At 48.1% G+C, this 21,480-nt stretch overlaps 2 protein-coding genes across 3 annotated transcripts in view; both read right to left on the bottom strand.

Annotated features, from left to right (window-relative positions):
* Nucleotides 1-4,646: 4,646 nt before the first annotated feature.
* OCSTAMP (osteoclast stimulatory transmembrane protein) lies at nucleotides 4,647-10,986 on the bottom strand. The gene is made up of 3 exons (XM_028138043.2): nucleotides 10,943-10,986; nucleotides 7,500-8,490; nucleotides 4,647-5,003 (listed from the first exon to the last, which is right to left on the bottom strand). Exons 1-3 carry the CDS (start codon nucleotides 10,984-10,986, stop codon nucleotides 4,647-4,649), a joined length of 1,392 nt encoding a protein of 463 aa, XP_027993844.2.
* Nucleotides 10,987-19,777: 8,791 nt separating this feature from the next.
* SLC13A3 (solute carrier family 13 member 3) overlaps nucleotides 19,778-21,480 on the bottom strand; it is a 39,493-nt gene continuing 37,790 nt past the window's right edge. For both annotated transcript variants that reach the window (XM_054724039.1, XM_054724038.1), the window contains exon 12: nucleotides 19,778-19,957. In XM_054724039.1, coding sequence (XP_054580014.1) covers nucleotides 19,778-19,957 — 180 coding nt within the window. The remainder of the gene's footprint in view (nucleotides 19,958-21,480) is intronic.

Genomic DNA, 21,480 nt, shown 5'->3' with positions numbered 1-21,480 from the left:
AATGCTCTAATCATTGAGCACCACTGCCCAGAGCTGCTCATCTGGAAAGGTGTATATATGGTTCACTCTTTGTAAATAAAAGACACATTATAGGTTTCAAATTATATAAGTTAAAATGCAACTGAAATAAGTCTTAAAATGAGTACAAAAATATGTTACCAATACAACCATGGAAATTGAATGGGATACAGAGAAAAAATTGTGCATGAGACTAACTCCTAATTTTGGTCCTTAAAATACTAGATTAAAGTAAAATTGAAAGGAAACTATGTCGTGTATTTCAAATGTATTATGACTTTCCACCATGGGACCAAACTGCTCATTCTAAAGTCTATATTACGAGGAAAAGAGAAAAGAAAGAAGCTTAATAGGTCAGGCTAGAATAGCTTGTTCTGAACAGTCTAGAATTCCAAAGTTGCCACCAGCAGACTCAATAGAAAACTACATCCGAATAAAAGATTCCTAATATACCATATTTCCTAGGAGCTATCACTAGTTCTAAGCCATAGGTCTCCAATTATATAAAATAGGATCAAAGGATAACCATTATACAAAAGTTAGGCTATTTAAGACATTCTCACTGAAAAGTTCATTTTGCTATCTGTTCATAATCTATTTTTACTGGATGAATAAAATCATACTTGTATGGGGGTAGCTCTCTAAAGTTGTAAACTTTGGTAGGGGGAGGATGCAACCCCAATCTAAGCTTAAGTAAGGAAAAGAAAAGCCATCTCTTTGGAATCAGAAATTAAAACTAGGAGAGAAAAAGAAACTGCCAATAAATGATGAAAAAACAAAAAGATGATTGTGGTTCAAGGAACTAAAGTATAAAGCAGGGGTCCTCAAACTTTTTAAACAGGGGGCCAGTTCACTGTCCCTCAGACCATTGGAGGGCCGGACTATAGTTTAAAAAAAACTATGAACAAATTCCTATGCACACTGCACATATCTTATTTTGAAGTAAAAAAACTAAACGGCCAAAACACCCGCATGTGACCCGCGGGCCGTAGTGTGAGGACGCCTGGTATAGAGAGTTGAGAGGGTAGACACGAGAGCATCAGTTGGCAGGTGGTTTCTGCTGCCTTGTCTAAATGGATATAGTTCTGAGACACTCATCCTCCCTGAATAGTTCACACCCTTCTTAGATGTATCTAGAGCTATTCCAATTCCTCAATTACTAACTCACATAATATACAACCCTCAAGGAGTGTACATTCTGAGAGGGTGGAATAAATAGAAAACACATCTTCAGCAAAGAGCACAGATGGACATATGTAAAAGATAAAGGGTGATCACAAGAAGAAAGCATGCTCTATTCTGTATTATCAGGCTTCTATGAGGGGATAATAAATTTATTACTGAAACATAGTGTGTTTTATAGGAATATGAGCATTAAGAAATATATACAGCCATAAAACATGGGAAGTTCAGAGACTATATATCAGGATGAATGGATAATGAGGAGCTGGACAGAGGGCAGAGAAAAGAGGGACTTTTCCTGGAATTAAAGTCTTCACTTTTTTGGAAGTACAACATCAGTAAAATGTGTGCACATACAACTAACATACTTTTATCTGGAAATTATAATGTATCTGAGTTGTTTTAAGCTATATGATAATATCAATACAGCTTAATTATTTTCTGAATCTTTTAGCCAAAATACCAATGTGAACAGAAGCCCAGTGGATCCTCGGGGTGTTCCCTATCATCCACTTTGGAGATCACTGTTGTGAATAATGTAAATCCATGAAGAGATATTTGTTAGCAAGGACTGGAGTCTTGTGATCAAATCTGTATTTTAGAAGCAATGCCCTAGATTCTGTGGGCCTAGAACAGTGGTCGGCAAACTCACTAGTCAACAGAGCCAAATATCAACAGTACAACGATTGAAATTTTTGAGAGCCAAATTTTTTAAACTTCTTCTAATGCCACTTCTTCAAAATAGACTCGCCCAGGCCATGGTATTTTGTGGAAGAGCCACACTCAAGGGGCCAAAGAGCCGCATGTGGCTTGAGAGGCGCGGTTTACCGACCACTGCCCTAGAACATAAGGATTTGCCAGGTCCAACCCACTGACAGACGACTGCGGCAAGGCCCATTTGTTTACACATGACCTAGGACTGCTTATGCTATAACAGCCGCGTTGAGTAGATTTGACAGAGACCATATGACCAACACAGCCAAAAGAAGTTATTTTCTAGTCCTTAGTGTAATTGTTGTCTCCTATTCTAGAAAAATGGGAAATGGCTTAAAGGTCAAATTAGAGGGGAATAAAACTAGCATACCACTGTGAGACATGCTCACAGGTAGTTCCAGTGGGAGTGGGAAGGAGGAAATCAATCCTACATGATGAGGAGCAAGAAGAGTTGACCACTAATAGGTTCTGTAATGAGAGATGTAATGTCCAGTCTATATTGCAAGATCCGCTGGGTAGGTAGGTGCTAATGCCATGCTGAAATTAAGAGGGGGGGTGGGGGGAAAGACTTGAGCATAGGAAGCGAATGCATTGCTGTTCAGGATGCTGTGCTCGAAGTGGGGAAGTATACAATCAGAGATGCCTAGTGGGCAGTTGGATATTTGGTTCTGGAGCTCAGAGGACAGAGAAGAGAGAGTAGTGATCAAAAGCAATATCTGAAGGTGTAAATAATGAGAAAGAACTCTATGAGCTGATATGGAGAGATTCCCAGGCTACCCTGATAAGTGGGAAAAGCAAAGTACGAAGGACTCTCTATAATAATATGCTACTTTTTATGTAAGAAAGAAGGGGATAAAAGAAAATGCACATGTAATTTCACATATCTACAAAAAGAATTACAGAACAGATAAACCAGAAGTCAATTAAACTGATTACCTTCAGGATGGGTGGGAATAGATGGAAAGAATGGGGGGATAGAAATGGGGTAGAAGGAATGAGGAGGAAGTGACACTTCTCTATGTGTATCTTTCTTTACAGTCCTGATTCTTAAAACTAAGGTAATGTTACATACCCCCAAAAATAATTAAAATCAACCAGGATATGGAAGGGAAACCCCAGATAGTATATAAACAGTAACAAATGAGCGTAAATAGAGTAAGTTCTCACTTATCGTTGATAGGTTCTGTGATTTTGGTGAAACAACCTATAACAAAACCAGTGTCGCTACAGGCTAATTCATATAAACAAGAATTAAGTTCCTATGGCCCTAGCTGGTTTGGCTCAGTGGATAGAGGTTTTTAACAGTGGATTTAATATATTCACATTTATTATTATTACTAGAGGCCCGGTGCACGAAATTTGTGCACGGGGGTTGGGGGGGTGTCCCTCAGCCCAGCCTGCACCCTCTCCAATCTGGGGCCCCTCTCACAATCCAGGACTACTGGCTCCCAACCTCTCGCCTGCCTGCCAGCCTGCCTAATTGCCCCTAACCACTTCTGCCTGCCAGCCTGATCACCCCCTAACCATTCCCCTGCCAGCCTAACTGCTCCCCTGCCAGCCAGATTGCCCCTAACTGCCCTCCCCTGCCGGCCTGGTCAACCCTAACTGCCCTCCCCCACCAGCCTGGTCGCCACCAACTTCCCTCCCCTGCTGGCCTGGTCACCCCTAACTTCCCTACCTTGCCAGCCTGGTCGCCCTTAACTGCCCTCCCCTGCCAGCCCAATTGCCCCCAACTGCCCTCCTCTGCTGGCCCAGTTGCCCCCAACTGCCTTCCCCTGCAGGTTTGGGTCCCCCCCAACTGCACTCCCCTGCTGGCCTGATCACCCATAACTGCCCTCCCCTGCCGGCCATCTTGTGGTGGCCATCTTGTGTCCACATGGGGGCAGCCATCTTGTGTGTTGGAGTGATGGTCAATTTGCATATTACTCTTATTAGATAGGAGGATGGGGATAGCATTGCCAGATAAAGTACAGGTTATCCAGTTCAGTTTGAATTTCAGCTACACAACCGCAATGGGCATGTTCTAAGTATGTTTAGCATAAGAACAATATGTCTCCAGGACATTAAACCCATATTCGTGGTTTATCTAAACATCAACCGGAAGCTGGTGTCCTGTTTTTTCATTTGCTAAACCTGACAGCCCTAAATGAAGCCCCTAAAGGAGTCTGAAGCAAAAGAGTAATCTAACCTAATTTAGGATTTAATAAATATATTATTTATAAAATAAGGACAATTTTAGATTGCAACCAATAAGCTCAGAGGATTTGGGGGCACATAAATAAGTTCCAGGAGCATTTAGACACATTCACAAGCGACGTCTCCACTGACCAGGTCAGGTTGCTGCAGGTGAGAGCCTTGACCAGCTCCCACCTGGTCTGGAGAAGCCCTGAGCCATTTCCACGCTTCCTTGCCTTCCGCTTGGCATAGTCCTTTTCTGGGTATGGGGGCCTTTCGTGCCCAATACTTCGTTCTGTCCTTGCCACAGTCCCGTGCGGAAAGTAGCTCACATCATTGTCGTTATGTGGCTGCACAAAAGGAGGCTCAGAGAGGTGCAGCCACCCCCCCAAGGTCACACAGGGAGGCAGCAGAAGGGCCAAGATTACAACTTAGGTCTGTGTGACTCCAAAGATCTTTCCCCCTCTTCTCCGGGGCTCTGTGTTCTTCCAGGTGTCCTGTGTGCCCAGGCATGTCAATCCATGTTGGGTGCTTGCTGGCAGGTCCGGGTGTCGGGATCAGGAAGGAGCCTGCAGGGGCGGCTGCTGGCCTCGGTTCCTGTCGTATCTCCGCTGGAGCCGGGCATGAAGGTGGCGGACCCTCCTCGCCTCCTGGGCCGTGAAGAAGGAAGCTGCGATGGTGTGCCGTAGTCGGCAGGCGTAGGTCTCCAGGAGGACCGTGGCACCAGCCACCAGCTGCAGGACCCCGGCGGCCAGCGGGGCGGCCGTGAGGGGGCGCTGGGCGGGCAGCAGCGGGCAGGCCGAGGAGGTGAAGCGGAGCTCCCACTGGAAGGACTTGTGGGCGGAGTGGAAGGGTTTCTCCAGAGGCGGCTGGTTGAAGAGGAAGGGGACGAAGTCCAGGATGGTGTAGACAGCCTTCGTAAGGGAGAAAAAGGCCAGGTCAACCGACAGACGCCCTGGCCCCTTCCCTGCCCCCCACCACTTGCCGCTTTCAGGGCCCGCTCAACTTTCCCTGCCCTCATCTGCAAAATGGGCTCAGAAGCAACCTTTGCCTTCGGGGTTTGAGGAGGATCATAGGAGATCAGGAGTCTGAAACAGCACCGCACAAAGGCTATTTTTATTATTTCTCTTTGAAGAGTAGTATGAACTCGCTTATATTACTCTTCGAAGAATACTTTTTATTATTATTCTCACTTAGAGAAATCAAATTAATGCTTATCGGGCATTAGCACTTTGTTGACCCCTTTGTAAATGAATACTGTAGATGCATTTTCTATCAGATAGGCACGAATCTCTGAGGTCCAGCCCCACATGGACCTCATGTAAAAGATGGAAACTTAAAGTCATGCAGTGGGACCGTCCGAGCCTGGGCCGGTCCCAATATCCTGGACATAAGCATCAGGTCCTACAATTTCCCTGAGTTATGCTGGAGCGAGGATGAATGGTGCCTACAGAGGCAGGGAGGTCAGAGGTTAACCCTTTGAACTTGGAAACCAGATTTCTTGGGCTGGCTCTTGGCTTTGCCCAGAGCCAATTTCCTCATTGGGCACAGTGCTGGGCCCCACAATGCTTTTAGGGGCCTGTGAAAATGTTCTGTTTTCGTTTAAAATCAGCATTTAAAAATGAACTTTCAAGTTGAGGAACATGTTTCACTAGATACTATTAGTATGTTTGTGTTTATCCCAATGGAGTCACTAATATTTTTAATGGAGGAAGTGTGGGGAACGGGCTGTAAGCTGACACGGTCCTTGCACCTGTAGGGGCTAGCAAGGCTGGCACCTACCCCCACAGATTTCCCAGGCCTGTTTGGATGGCAACTAATCGGTATAACGAGAGCAGCCCCTGCCTACAGAGCTTTCCCAGGGTTTGTTTATATGACTGCTATCAGTAGGATAAGAGCTACTTCCATGGCTTACCAAGAAATATGTGTCCAACTAGTGAGATTTATTGTCACAAGAAACCTGTCCTTCAACTTATCCCTCCAGTAGTGATTCTAGAGAAACAAAGAATGTTTTCCTTGTGAGTGATTCCCTGCTTAGTGTCTTATGTATAAAAAGCACTGTATTACTAATAAAAGTTGCCAGAGCTTCTCGAGAGCTGTGGACCTCCCGAATCCCGATGTCCTGTCTTTCTTTCTCTTCTCAAATCCCACCTCCCTACCTCAGCCCGGTTCAATCGTCAGGCTGGACCTGACAAGGAAGGAGTTCATGAACGTGAACGTGCCTCGGGCCACGGAAGTCGCAGAGCAGCCCTGGATCTGCTGCTTACAGGTATTTGGGCAAGTTCGCTAACTTCTCTGAGCCTTGGCGATTTCAGTAAAATGGCCAAAGAAGAGACTGAAAACCACAAATCTTGATGAGATAGAAAATACCTAAGAGTAAATAGATAGTCCATGTTTTATGTGTAACTATTAAAATAGTAAGTATTTTAGGCTTTGCTGGCTCTACAGTTTGTTGCCATCACTCAAATTTGCCTTCGGAGAGCAGCCACGGACAGTACCCACATACACTGCATGGCTGTGTTCCAATAAAAATTTTTTCATTCTATTTTATTATTCTTTATTGAATTTACCAGAGGCCCAATACACAAAATTTGTGCAAGAGTAGGCCTTCCTTCCCGCAGCTGCCGGCACCGGCTTCCCTCTGGCACCCAGGACCCGGGCTTCCCTCGTAGCCCCGACTTCGTCCGGAAGGTCGTCCGGAAGGACATCTGGTCTAATTAGCATATTATGCTTTTATTATATATAGATTGGGGTTACATTGGTTAATAAATTATATAGGTTTCAGTGGTATAATTCTATAATAAATCATCTGTATATTGTGTAGTGAGTTCACCACCCCAACTTTAGTCTCCTTCCATCACCATTTATTCCCCCTATAAAACTTAATTTACAAAAACAGGAATTGGTCCGTGGGCTATAGTTAGTGGACTCCTGATCTAGACCCTTCCTGAACCCTCCTCCAGTCTGATATACACAGATGTGAGCTATTAACAACAGCCGGTATTTATTAAACTTCTCCTCTGGGTCATGGTGCTTACTAGGTACTTCTAGAGACTGCCGCATCTTAAAGCTCACAATAACCTTGTAGGGGGAGAAGGATCGGTCCCATTTGTACAAGTGAGAGAAAGGGAGCGAGGACATGCTGGCACGTGTGAAACGAGTGAGCTGGGAGGGGGGATTCTTTTAACAACTCTGGTATCAGTATTTTCACCTGCAGTCGGGGGTGAGCACAGAACCACTGTATCGTGTTGTAGTGGGAATTAAATAAGTTCATCTGTGATGCCCCAGGTTCCACAGCCTCTCCCAGGGCTCTGACTTGAAGGTAAGTAAAATTCAATCGCAAGTTCGTGAACCCTACCCTTTCCCTCAAGAAAATGACTCTGTGCCCATCTTCCCATCACCACACTTACGTCATACTTGACCATGAGCGTAATGGGCACAGCAGGCAGCTTCTGAGCCCAGTCCACGGCTGCCTGTGCCAGGAGGAAGGCCACGTGGTCTGTGGCCACGGTCACCGCGGTGGCCACCAGGAGCAGGGCGAGCAGCCCCAGCCTTAGTAGACAGCTCAGCAGCTCCCCCTGGGACAGCCTTGGCCACGCCGCCCTGAGCAGCCAGGCTGGTGGGGAGGCCAGCAGGTGTGTGGCCCCGGCCTCCTCCAGCTGCTGGGCTAACTGCCGTGTGGCATAGACGTTATCAAACCGCAGGTCAGTCAGGTAGCAGTGGAGATAGCGTGCTGAGTTTATCAGGAGGCCCAGCGCAAAGAGCCCTGTAACCACCCGCTGGATGCCCAGGGCTGCTGCCTGGGCCAGGGACTCCAGGCCAGAGAAGTCCTCCAGGACCTGCTGAGTGACCTTGAGCATGTGAAGCCGGAAGACAGAGCCATTGCCCTGGGCCTGGAGTGTCAGGCCTCGGCCAGTGGGATTCAGAGCCCTGGACGCCGTGTGTAGCTGGTGAGTGGTGTTGAGAAGACTCTCCAGGGAGCCCTCGGTGACACACCTCAGCACCTGCCCAGCCGCGCCCACGTTGGCCAAGACGTTGGGCACCACGGTGACAGCCAGGGTGGCAGTACTCCAGGAGAGGAGCAGGCGGCGGCCCTGTGCTGTGCCCAGAGTTGGCACGCTGAGTGCAAACAGGCAGCGAGCTGGAGGCACCAGGCCCAGGCCTAGTAAGACCAGGAGGCCACAGAGAGAGGCCACCATGGCCGAGGGCCCCAGAGGATAAAGCAGTGAGGACACCAGCCAGTGGTGGGCCAGACCTGCAGCAGCAACAGCTAGGGAACCACACAGGAGAAGCTGGATCAACAGCTGGTCACAGCTGGCTGGGACAGGCTGAGAGAAGGCGACCCAGGCAGCCTGCAGTGGAACAAGGGCCTTGCAGAGCCCCAAGAGCCAGAATCTCCACCTGCACACAAGAAATTGGGGGAACCTTTATCAGGAGGGTGGGGGTTGGGTGTCTGCCCACTGTCTCTGCCCCACAAAGCCTTCATCTGCTAACAGGCTCCACCCCATTAGCCAAAGGAGTAGGCAGTCTTCCCAGGTCCGCCAATTAGAGTAACCCACCCCAAACCCACCTGACCCAAGCTATATCAATCAGAGCCTTCCCCAGGATTATTCACGCTGGAGTTGTCAGGGAAGAACCCAGTTTCCATGCAGTTCCTGAGGATGTGAGGATGTCCATAATCTCAGTTTTGTGAGGGCAACTGTCCCAAGGGAATGAAAGAGTCGTGAAGAGAGAAGCACAAATAAGAGAGAGAGAACGAGAAAGAGAGAAATAAAGTCACTGTTCCACTGTTGGCACTGTGTGACACTGAACATGCCTTCTTTCTAAACCTCAGTGTCTCCTTTATAATTTGGGGGGAGAAGGGGAAGGGAGAGTGGATCAGTTGACCTCCGAGAAACTTTTCTACTCTATTTTCCTTATATTTATTTATTCAACAAATATTTTTTAAATCAACTACTATGTGTCACCCATTGGAGAAACAGGAATGAATAAATAGACGAGAATCCTTGCCCTTATAGAGCTTATACTAAAGAGTGACTGCGGAGGAATTGTAAGGAGAGGTTGGATTCTGGATACATTTTATTGGAAGAGTCAATTGACAGACTGATTGGCTGCGGGTGTGAGAGAAAGAGGACCATGAGGTTTGGTGGCCTGAGCACTGGAAACATTGAGGTGTCATTTCCCGAGACAGAAAAGTCTGTGGTTCAGGCAGGTTTGAGTGAAGTGGGGAGAGGAGGGATTCAGTTGAAAGTCTGAAATTTAAGTTGCCAAGTTAGCCGTTCAGTGGAGCTGTTGAGTATGTGGTTGGAAACACGAATCGGGAATTTAGAGGAGAGATCAGGCTGGAGATAGAATGTTGGGTGTTGTTGATTTATAGATGGTATTTTAAATCAAGGGGCAGGATGAGATTCCTCAAGACGTGTCTTGAGGAGGAGGAGAGAGATCCAAGGACTGAGCCCTTGAACTCTTGGGTTAACAGTTTGGGAGGTGAAGAAGGACCAGTGAAGGAGGCCGAGAAGCCAGGCCATGCGGTGCTTGAACAGCCAAGTACATAAAATGTCCCAAGAAGAAGGGAGCGATCACCTATGTGAAATGCTACTGATGGGTCAAGAAAGATGCAGTAGCCGATGGGTGAAATGTGACCAAGAGAATTCATTGAAGATGGAAGAAGCTCTGGCAGGCTTGCAGATGGGAGAGCCACTAAAGGGGGGTGGAGGCAGTGATGAAGGGGAGGCTCCCTGCAGTGATGTTCATGGGTGGCAGGGGTGAGACCAAGAGCACAAAAGGCGGGGCTGGTCTTAGAAAGAAGCAGGGGCCGTTCATTCTTAATAGCAGGTGGGAAGGCAGAGGAAATGGGTGCAGATGACGGTGGGTGGGCAGGCAAAGTGTGGGCAATTATATATCAGCATCATCAGGTATGCGCAGAACACCACAATTGTTAAAGGCAAGACTCCAGACTGCCTGGGTTCAAATCACCACTCACCGTCTGTGTGGTCTTGGCCAGGTTTCTTAACCTCCCTGTGCCTCAGTTTTCTCGTCTATAACATGGTACGATGAAAGTAGTACAGCATAGGGTCATTTTGCGCCTGGCAACTTGTATCATGTCAGCTATTGTCTGTCACTAGAGCATCCACCAGGCAGGAACTTGGTCTCTTTTGATCACTGGTATGTCCTAGTGCCCAGAATAGTGTCTGGCCATGCAGTGCGTGCTCCCTAAGTATTTATTGACGGCAGCATACTTGCTTCTGTTTGCTCAGGGTAGCAGGAAGTGAGGTCAGCACTGATGGTGAGGATGCCAGAGGAGGCAATGAAAGCTTGAAGATGCAGGAGAAAGTAGCTGTCCAGGAAAGTGGGAAAGTAAATGAATACAGGAAATGCTGGGCACCGTGGAGGACCCACTTGAGGTTGGAGTTAATGAATTACGACCTCCCCAGCTCCTGATGGCATTTTAATGTGGGACTAACCCACCCCCTACTGTATCATTAGTATTCAAAACCTGGTAGCTGTGAAAATAAATAGCTACTGTAAACAATAACAGAATGGAAAACCAGTTCTAAGTCATATCGGGAGCCACGGCCTGTGTTGCGAGTGGTCAGTAAGGATTTTAGCTGCCATCTATTGAGTGCTTACTCTGAGCCAAGCACAATAGCAAGTCCTACATGTGCATTTCCTCAGTCAATTCTCACAACAGTCTTAGGGACATGATTGTTACTCTCATTCCATAAGTGGGGAAATGAGGCTCCACGAGGTGAGGGTTTACCCAAAGTCATGCAGCCAGGGAATGGCAGAGCGTGAGCCCTAGGCGCTACCCCAGATGCCTGCCGCTCCCAGTAGCCAAGGTCTCCAGACCTACCCGGTCCTGATGAGGTGCTCAGCTGTCCCCTGGAGGGTCCTCATGCCTCCTGAATCGCAGCGGAGCCAGCCCGGCGGCCGTAGGCAGCGGCAGCAGGTGGAGAGGAAGTGTGGGGAATTTCGTCCTCTGAGACTTGGGAAACCCTGTCACTTCTGCTTTTCTGCCCTTAATTAAGTCCTCCTGGTCGCCTTGTCCCGCCCTGCTGGGGCCCACCTCCCAGGCGGTTGGGCAAGCTGCCTCATCCTCTTCGGGTAGGCAGGAGTGGGTAGAAGGTGTGGGAGGAGAGAACGGGCCTTTCCCAAGCAACATCTCCAGTCCTGACAGTCCTATAACAGGAAGATGGAATTAGTCCCATTTCACAGAGGAGGAAACTGAGGTGCAGGGGAGCCATTCAGCTCATTAGTGGCAGTGCTGGGACTGGAACTCTGCTCAGCTTTCTCTTTCCCTCTCCTTCCACAGGTAGGTGTCCCGGAGCAGCCTGATCCCACCTCTTAGAGGGTGGGGACGCACAGGAGACAAATGGATTTCTGCTAAGACTTTTCTCCAACCTTCATTGGCTTTCGTCTTTCTTTCCAGCTCCCCTCCTGTCTTTAGGCAAATGGGGACCTGGCTTCAAAGCACAGCTCTGTCCCTCTCTAGCTGTGTGACCTTAAGCAGGTGACCTCATTTCTCTCACTCTCAGTTTCCTCCTCTTAAAAGAGAATAATTGTGATAATAGTTAACATTTATGGAGCACTTGCTTTGCATCTGAACAGTTTGTAAATGAATTTGTTGAGTCCCAGCAATTTACAACCCTTTGTGGTAGGGTCTGTTACTGCTTCCATTTTTCAGTTTAGGAAACTGAGACGCAGAGAGTTAAGTCCCTTAACCAAGCTACTCAGCTGTTAAGAGGTGAAACCATAATTTATACCCAACAGTCCTGTTCCAAAGTCAACTGGTCAACCACCGTTGTCTACTAGTGTGGAGGGAAGGAATTGTTGTATTGTAAATCAGAAGACGCCTTAAACAATAAGCCAAATTTATTTGGAGTCTTTTTCGTTTTGCTAGCGCTAGAAAGCCTAGAGGAAATATTGCTTCTCAAATTCTGGGGCCCCACATGGTGGAAGTCTTTTCTATTTATATGTTTTTCAGCTCTTTGTTTCCCAAATTTGGAGTGAGACTTCCGGACCTTCTGAGAAAAAGTCCTATGTGCTGGGACAGGCCATGAGACCATATCTCAAAGCCTGGCCTGGCGCCAGCACTGACCACTCTGTCTGGGGCATAGTTTATGGCCTCTCAGGAATGGGAGTAGTCTTATTTTTCCCTATTATTTAAGCAAGCAAATGTTTACAGAAGCCAGAGTAGCAGGGTTAAAATTTTAAACAGCAGTTTTTACCCAAGATGGAGGTTACTATGCTTCAGAATCATAAGACTCATGAGGACCTTGTGATGCGTCTGGCACTGCAAATAGTAGGTGCTCAATAAATGCATGTTTCCTGTATGTGCTAGGCTGCAGTCGTTACCCTGCAGGTACACTTCCAGGCTGTCTTCTCCCAGCATTCTGTGCCCCATCACTGCCTGTAGGACTGCCTCCTCCAGGAGATCTCTCCTGACCCCCAGGTCCCCACCCTGCAGGATGGGCTGGTAGGGGGCATTTAAGCTGCATTCCAGACTCTCTGCCATTTTCCCTTATAAGGACATGGGGCCTGGGTCACTTGCTCAGGCCTGAAGGAGGATGTCTTGTGGCCCAGATAGGAGAAGTGACACAATTGAATGAGACACTTTGGGCCCTCAGGGAGCCTAACATCCTTTCCAGATCACAAACCCCTCCAGGAAGGCAGGCCAGGCACCAAGTGTGCAGAGAACTGGGCACCAAATGGACCGGGAGCAGCCAAGGCACATGCCTTGGAGCCATCCAGCCAAGGTGAGGAGCACAGCAGTCCAGGTGGAAACAGCGGTGCCGGACCACGTATAGACCCCTTCACAAAGGGCAGCTTCTACTCTGCTCCAGCTGAAGGCTGCAGCCCCTTGAAAACGAGGCCCAACGTTCCCACGTACTGTGTGTGCTGTGTGATCTTGGACAACACGCTATCCCTCTCTGAACTTGTGTGGACTCTGCTGTAATGAGAATATTTCTTGGGTGTGCGTGAGGATTTAATGAGATAATGTAAGCAGAATGCCCAGTAAACCACAGCTCAATGCTCCTGCTTGCTTCTTCTCACCGTGGCAGACAGCTATGCCTGAGTGTGTTCCGGCTGCTCAGACCTGATTGTACAGGCCTCTGTGATGCCCACTGGGCAAGATCCCTGGCCAGGGTCCCATCACCTGGGAAATTTCAGGGCGCTGTGCCGGTCGGAGACGAGCAGCACAGTGCCCTGGGAGACACCAGCATTTGCCCAGTTTCTGCACTGGCATCAGGGAGCTGACTGGTTAAGGCCCATGTTGGTCATTTCCGAAGGCCTCTGGGGGATGTGTAAGATTTGGGAGGATGGGGGCAATAGGCAGGGAAAGGGCAGAAGATATTTTTGGCTTTTCTCAGCACATGTAGGCAGCCACTTCTGCCTATATAAGGCTCGCTTGACTTCAAGGCCCACAACATCCGGAAGGAGCTTCTGAGTCACCAAAACAGAATCAACGCAGTTGAAGGGAATTTCTGCAGAGAGGATTCATAGCCATAAGACAGGACAGGAAGAGGAAGTGGTAAACCCTCAGATCTGGAATCAGAATCAGAGGTCCATACACTGTGGGAGTGATTGAATTTTACAGCCTGTGGGTGTAGAACGTCACTGCCTTATACCTGATTTGAGAATGTGCAGAGGTGGCTGAAATCTTCCCAAATCGACAGTGCTCTCCTATAGAAGCAGAATGGGAACCATTTAAAAATTTCTGGCAGCCACTTAAAAAAGTGAAATTAGTTTTTTTAAATCTTCACCAGAAGATATTTTTTCCATTGATTTTCAGAGAGAGTAGAAAAAAGCGAGGAGAGGGAAAGAGAAAAAGGGAGGAGAGAAAAAGAAACATTGATGTGAGGAAGACACATCTGTGAGGGAGACACAATTGATTGGTTGCCTCCCGCACATGCCCCGACTGGGGCCAGGTATCAAACCTGCAACCCAGGTCTGTGCCCTTGACCAGAATTAAACCTGCAAACCTTCAGTGCGCAGGCTGACAGGTATCAAACCTGCAACCCAGGTACGTGCCCTTGACCAGAATTAAACCTGCAAACCTTCAGTGCGCAGGCTGACACTATCCACTATAATATCCTTTAACTATATAGTCAATATAAAAAGTATTAATAGGATATTTTGCATTCACTTTTTTTGTACTAAGTTCTTAAAATGGGTGTGTGTGTTATACTGACAGCCCATCTCAATTCCAATCAGCCACACTTAAGTTGCAAGTGGCTACCGTATTGTACAAGGCAGATATAGACTATTTTCAGCACCACAGAAAGTCCTACTGTGAGCGCTGCTCCAGGTCATTAGAAACTGTGAACTAAAGCTAAAATGGTCCTTCTAGGTCACGTTGCTCAGGAGTCATAGACACAAATGCCTTCAGAAGCCAGGAAAGTGACAGAGTCACAGGAAGAGAACCAGTGCAGTACATTAAGGAGTGGTGGGGCCTGTGGCAAACCAGAGGTTCACCTTCCAACTGAAGTTCTCCCACCACAATTACTCAACTCCAAACAATTGTTGCCAGATAGCAATAAGATCTTCTGGTATTTTCTTTTCCAGGAGAAGCATAAATCCAGATTTTAATGTGGAATCTCCTGAATTTAAAATATTAGCAATAAATTAATAGTTTAAAACTCATGGAAGGGGGCAGAACCTGACTGTGGGCTGGAGGCAGTCCTGGGGACTGCTAGTTTGTAAGCTCTAATATGTTCTAAACCTCCCATGACCCCTTTTCTCAGTTTGCCCTCCACACTCAGTGTTCACGCTTCTCCTCCCTGCCTGTGCCACCAGAGGGAGACCTGATTGGGCTGCAGCAAAGGATTCTCTTGCATTTTGGCTTCTGGTGGTATGATAGTTAATCTTTTATTTTTTAAATGTATTTTTATTAGTTTCAGAGAGGAAGGAAGGAGAGAGAGATAGACACATCAATGGTGAGAGAGAATCATTGATCAGCTGCCTCCTGCACACCCCCTACTGGGGATTGAGCTCGCAACCTGGGCATGTGCCCTTGACCAGAATCAAACCCGAGACCCTTCAGTCCTCAGGTCTATCCGCTGAGCCAAACCAGCTAGGGCTGATGGTTAATCTTATGTGTCACCTTGGCCAGGCCCAGATATTTGGCTAAACGTGATTCTGCATGTTTCTGTGAGGGTGCTTTTGGATGAGATTTACATTTCAATCAGTGGAGTTTAAGTAAAGCAGATTGCTCTCCATACAGGGTGGGCCTCATCTAATCAGTTGAAGGCCTGAATAGAACAAAAGACACTTCCCCCAAGCAAGAGGGAATTCTGCCAGCAGACTGCTTTTGGACTATTTCCTGAGTATGCACACATATACACACATCCTGTTAGTTCTGTTCCTCTGGAGAACTCTGCCCAATAGTGTTGGGTTTGGCCAGTGGAGACCCCTAGCTGAAAAGTCGAGTAAGGGAGGAGAGAAAGATCTGGGCATCTCCTTCCCTTGGGAGTTATTAAGAGTGGGTGTGGCCCAGGAAGATGCCAGTTAGACCTCTCCCGATAAACTCTCCTCAAATCAGCTGGCTTATGTGCTTACTGTCTCCTTTTGAGACCCTGACTACCCATTCTCACCTCTCAGATGACGAAACCAAAGTCCAAAACAATAAAGGACTTGCTTAAGGTCACAGGTGTGTTAGGGGTGGAGCTAAAAGTCCAACATGGCTTACTGAACTCTTCCTCCAATGACTTCTATATTTATTTATTTTTATTTACCATCACTGCTTCCATCCTCTGCCCACTGACTGTACATAAAATTTTTTGATATGGGACAAAAGTAAGTTTATAGTCATGAGTACAGGAAACACAGAGTATATTCTTGTATTATTTAAATTATTGTACTATTTTCCATACCAACAACGGTAGACCTACCTTTGCCCCACCCTACATGCACTGGAATGTGTCTGCCTTAGCCCTCCATGTCCCTGTTGCTCATCACTTCTGTGTTGCTGTATTTTCCACAGTGTGCTTCCTCCATATTTCACTTAAATGGTCTCACCAGGAATGGTCATGCAGGTGACTTCCAGCTCCTTGGCCCCTCAAACAACAGTGGCACAAATATCCTCCTCCATCATCTCCTTAGGGACCGATTTTGCTGGGATATAAATCCAGGAGTAGGATAACAGGGCGCGGAGAATGCAGATAACAAATCCTCCCGAGCCCTCGCTGGTTTGGCTCAGTGGATAAAGCGTTGGCCTGCGGACCGAAAGGTCCTGGGTTTGATTCCAGTCAAGGTCATGGACCTCGGTTGCAGGCTCCTCTGTGCAACCAATCGATGTGTCTCTCTCACATCCATATTTCTCTCTGTCTTTCCCTCTCTTCCACGCTCCCTAAAAATCAATGGAAAAATATCCTCGGGTGAGGATTAAAACAAAACAAAACAAAAAAACCCACGTTGCTTGCCAGACGGACGGTAACAATTTAACGTCTCACCAGCAGAACACGAGGGTTTCTGTTTCCTCCCATTTCACCACCACTTATCGTCCACTTTTCAAGTTTCCCCCAATCTGATGGGCATATTGTTAAATCTTGGTTGAACTTGCATTTATCTGATTACAAGTGGGTGTGAGCCTCTCTTTATAAACCTGCTGGCCACTTAGATATCCCTTTTCATAATGGCATGTTTATGTCTCTCATTCAGCTTTCTCTTCGGTGTGATGGTAGAAGGCTCCCAAAGATGGTGGCTAACCATCGCCTCCCTGGTATGGGGACGCCACTCTTCCCCACAAGGAGTGGGGCCTATTTCCTGCCCTTGAACCAGGCTAACCCGCGATGGGCTCTGGCCAATAGAATATGTCAGAATTCACGTTCTTGGACTCCCAAACCCAGGCCTTCAGGGGTCTTGTAGCTTCCGCTGTTCCTTCCTAGAAGCCCACTGTCATGTAAAGAGGTCCAGGCTAGACCCTGGAGAAGCCACCGGAGCCCGGAGGGTCCACGGCCGTGGTGGACATGCCAGCTCCAGCCGCACTCCCAGCGGAACGGCCCCGGCCACACCATGTAGAGCAGAGACTACACCATCCCTGTAGAACTCTGTCCAAAGCGGAAATGTGAGCCAATACAGTGGGTTTTGTTTTGAAGCCCTGATTTTGTGGGTTGATTTATTAGGTAACACACAGGTAACCAAAACAGGTGTTTGGTCTCTTCTGACTTCCTCATATTCCAGACGTGTGTCCCCGTATATTTCCAATGACTCGGCACCACCCTTGCCATTCCCCCGTCCTTCTCACACCACCACGAGCACAGGGCTGACTCCCTGTGGTCTCGGTCCAGTGCCGCCTCCTCAGAGAAGTCCTCCCCAACTATTCCGCCTAAAGCAGCGTCTGAGCCAGTTGTCACATCGGCCAGTTTCCTTTTCTTCTCAGCCGCATCATGACCCAGAGTCACTTACTTGTGTGTTCACCTGTTTACGCCCCGTCTCCTCAGCTAGAATGTAAGTTCATGTCGGCGGAGACGGTGAATGAGCACATACTAAATAAACAGTGTTCGAATAAATGGAAGAATGAGTGAGCAAAGAAATGAGCCAAACAGACCCCCACATCAGAGGGTAAGATGGCTTTCTCATAAATTCTGGTACAGACTCATTTATCAAATATTTACTGAGCACCCACTATATGTCAGAAACTGTTCTACGCACTGGAGTTACAGCTCAGAAAAAAAAATAAAGTTTGTATTCTCATAAGCTTGCATTTTAGAGAGAGAGAGAGATTTAATAAGTAAGAAAATTAATAATACAATGTCGCGAGTAAATACTAAGAAAAATATAGCAGCATAAGGAGATGGAGAATAATGAGGATGATATTTTAGACCAGATGGTGAGGAGAGCTTCTCTGGGGAGGTGACATTTGAGCAGAGACCTGAATAAAGTGAGGAAACCAGTGTATATTTGGGAGCAAAGTGTGCTGGGCCGAGGAAACAGCCTGTGCAAAGGCCCCGAGGCAGGAGGCTTTGAGTGAGTGGCTGGAGTAGAGCAGAGAGCAGAGAGCAGTAAGAAAGTGAGATCAGGGAGATCAATTCTGGGAAACTCCCTCCTCAGGAATTTGGGGCTTTGAAGCTCTTTGGTGTCCAGACAGCAAAAAAATCTCCGGGGCCAGTGTTGTTTAACATTCTTTATTTTATAGCATTTTCAATCAAAAGTCCTTGAAATCACGGTTCATCTGGTTATAAGTTCCATGGGTTTCTCTGTGAATGAACGTCTCTCCTCCCCTGTCCCACAGGGAACACGCCTTCCCCCACTCCTCACCCCCGGGGCTGTAGCTGTGACTAAATACTGACATTCTACTCATCTGGGAAGGAGGTGGGCTCCCTCCCGTCCCCCGCTTCCAGGGAAACATCCCTGACTCACTCCGGCTATACTGAGGGTGAGTTCAGTCTCTGGGAACTGCCTTCCAGGCCCAGGCTGCTGCTCAGGGAACCTCATCCCTCGGAGGTGCAGGAAGGGAGAGGTGAGGCTTTGGGGCCCTCGGGGTGCCTTCGCTGGTGCTATGCTAATGCTGGGCCACTCGTTCCACAGACACTTCCTGAGCATCCGCAGCCCGAGACTGTGTTGTTCACTGGAGATGCCCAGACACTTCTGCTTGAAGCCAGCAGTGATGGAATCTCCGAGGAGAGCCCGCCAGCCACTGGCTCCCGGGAAGTCGCAGTGTCCCTGTCTGTAAAGAGGATTGTGATCATTGGTCTGCTTGAGACATTTCACCCTGGCCCTTTACAAGGCCCCAGTTTATCTCCTGACTTTCCTCTCCTCCCTGAAAAATACGGCCTTTGCTAATCAAACATGCTTGCCACTTGGGGTAGGGTTGGAGGCAGCTGCTGAGCAAGCAGCAGCCAGCAGCCACGAGGGCCCCTGCCGGCCACAGGCAGGAGGGTTCTGGCTGGAGGAGCCGGGAGTCACCTGCAAGAGGGCAGGGCCCAGGCTTGCCCCAACTCCAGAAACATGGCCATGGTGAATCAGATTAAACAGGAGAATCATAAAAGCTTGGGTAGACATGTCAGCGGGGGTTCTAGAACTCCCCTGGTGTGCTGGGGGCCCAGGGAAGCAGGAAGAGGCTCTGCACAGTGTCCACGCCCGCAGGAAGCCATCTGTCCCTTCTGACCTCTGCTCCCCTTCCCCGCCGGCTCCATGGATTGAACATTCCCCTGGCTGCTGGGTTTCAGTAGGGGAAAGAGTCAAGCAACCGGTGCAGAACGGGCACCAACGGAACTGAACATGTACCAGCTGTGAACAGCTGGAACAGGTCTCCACAGAAGGTGGCCCCGAAAGGCAAGAGGGTCTGTCCAGAGTGCAACCTACAGGAGCCAGTGGGGAATGTTCCCTGTGCCCCTGGGGATGGAGAGATGCCCATCCCGACTGCTCACGACAAACGCAATTCTAGATTTATTTATTGTTGCTGACGTGGGGCCCTCTTGCATCCTAGCCACGTTCCAGCTCAGAGAAAAAGGAGCTTGTATCTCAGGCAGCAGATCTGGGACATATCTGGGCCCTGAACTGCACGAGTGAGGAGGAGGTGTCCTAGGTAATGAACTTGTTGACCCAAGTGGACCACCGGAGGTTACCCTTGCTTGTTGCCTCCTGGATCACAGAGAACTGCTTGATCATCCTGTCTGACCCTAAGAGCAGGTAGTGGCAAAGCCTTGTGGGAGGGCCCGACCCAAAGGGAGTCTCCGAGGGGGACTCAGAGGGCAAGTAAGGTGTCGTTGGCCACCAGTGAGGGTGGCTGTCCTGTGACGTTGGCTAAGTGGTCTTGGGCCCAGTCCGGGAAGGAGCCCAGCTGGAAGATGGGCTGTGCCCACGTATTGATGGCCATGTTGAGTATCAGGATGCCCATCAGGTTCATCAGGAGGCCTGTCCGCACCTGAAATAGAACGCAGGCTCGAGGCCCATTGTATACATGGAAAAACCCCGAAGTCATTCACCCAAACCCGAGACCCTCCCATCTTTACACACCCCAGGCTGTCCCGCAAGTGTCCTCATTCATCGAGTGGCTTGTAGGGGCCAGGTACTGTGCCATGCAGCTGCCATAGGGTCATCTAACCCTGAAAGCAGCCCTATAAGCGTTATTGTTGTTGTTATTATTATTATTCCTATTTTACAGAAGAGGAAAATGAGGCTCAGAGAAGTTGGCTTAACCAAGGCTACACAACTTGGAAATAGTCTGATTTGATCATTAAATCACCCTTCCTCCTCCTCCACCCGCCCCCGCAACAGTTAAGGCTATAATTGTTAATTGGGAAGATTTTTTTCTCCTGGAAATGTTTACCTCTTTAAATGGTGGAAAGAGTTGCCCACTTGCTCCCTCCCCAGGCTGACCGCTTATACTATGCAGTACAAACATAGGCTGAAAACACCTGTTTCCCAGCTCAGTTTTCTGTTTGTTCCACCCTAGCAGTCCAGCCGTGAGAAAATTACTCCCTTTAGATTGCTTTTCAAATCCCTTCCTCAGAGCAAGTCTGCTTTAGGGGCTACCATGCCCTTCCTTAATGCTTCTCTCCTCCTCTCCCACTGCCCCCCCGCTTTTTTCTTAAATATATTTTTGTTACTTTCAGAGAGGAAAGGAGAGGGAGAGAGATAGAGATATCAATGATGAGAGAGAATCATTGATTGGCTGCCTCCTGCACTCCCCCTACTGGGGATCGAGCCCACAATCGAATAATGATCTCCTGAACTTAGGTTAACGCTCAACCACTGAGCCACACTTGCCAGGCTTCCACTGCCTTTTTAACAAGACCCTCCTCCAGGCAACTGTAATTGGGGAGAATTTCGTTATTTTGCTTTTTCCCCCGTTGCATTTATTAGACTTGCCATCAATGGCATGCATCACTGGTTTTCCAGTTACACGTACATTGGTAACTTTTCTTTTTAAATACTCTCATTTAAGGTTTTTTGTTTGTTTGATTTTGCTAATCCTCATCTGAGGAGATTTTTGTCATTGATTTTTAGAGAACGTGGGAGGGAGGGAAGAAAGGAGGAGAGAGAGAGAGAGAGAGAGAGTGAGAGAGAGAGAGAGAGAGATCCATGGTTGCCTCCTGCTTGCTGCCCAACCTGGGCTGGGATTGATTCAACCCAGGTGTGACCTTTTGGTGCATGGTCCGATGTTCCAACCACTGAGCAACACTGTCCAGGGCCCTTATTTAAGTTTTTTAAAAATGTAAGTTGATTTAGTAAAATTGTGAAATGAGTATTTCCCCAGATGATTCATGGAACGGGTGTTGGTCGGGAAACCGCTGTGCTGGCTGCCTCTGTTCTAGGGATCTTAAAGCCCCTGACAAGTGTGGAGGCTTAGAAGGAGCCGACCAAAGCTTTGGGGGAGCTGGGAGGAGGGTGGGGTCTTCCCTTGTCAGGGTCCTGGGAACCTGGCTCAGAATGCCTGCTTAGTTG

The sequence above is a fragment of the Eptesicus fuscus genome, chromosome 12, assembly GCF_027574615.1.
Source record: "Eptesicus fuscus isolate TK198812 chromosome 12, DD_ASM_mEF_20220401, whole genome shotgun sequence".
Lineage (NCBI taxonomy): Eukaryota > Metazoa > Chordata > Mammalia > Chiroptera > Vespertilionidae > Eptesicus > Eptesicus fuscus.
Note: the sequence above shows the minus strand (reverse complement) of the source record. Positions and strands in the feature narration are given on the sequence as shown.

What these genes read in the sequence shown, in the direction of transcription:
- OCSTAMP (XM_028138043.2), bottom strand. Translation starts at nt 10,986, where the DNA reads ATGAGGACCCTCCAGGGGACAGCTGAGCACCTCATCAGGACCGG. An exon ending in GAGCACCTCATCAGGACCGG is followed by an intron (nt 8,491 to 10,942) that starts GTAGGTCTGGAG and finishes TCTTGTGTGCAG; the next exon opens with GTGGAGATTCTGGCTCTTGG. An exon ending in CGCTCATGGTCAAGTATGAC is followed by an intron (nt 5,004 to 7,499) that starts GTAAGTGTGGTG and finishes TCCCTTACGAAG; the next exon opens with GCTGTCTACACCATCCTGGA.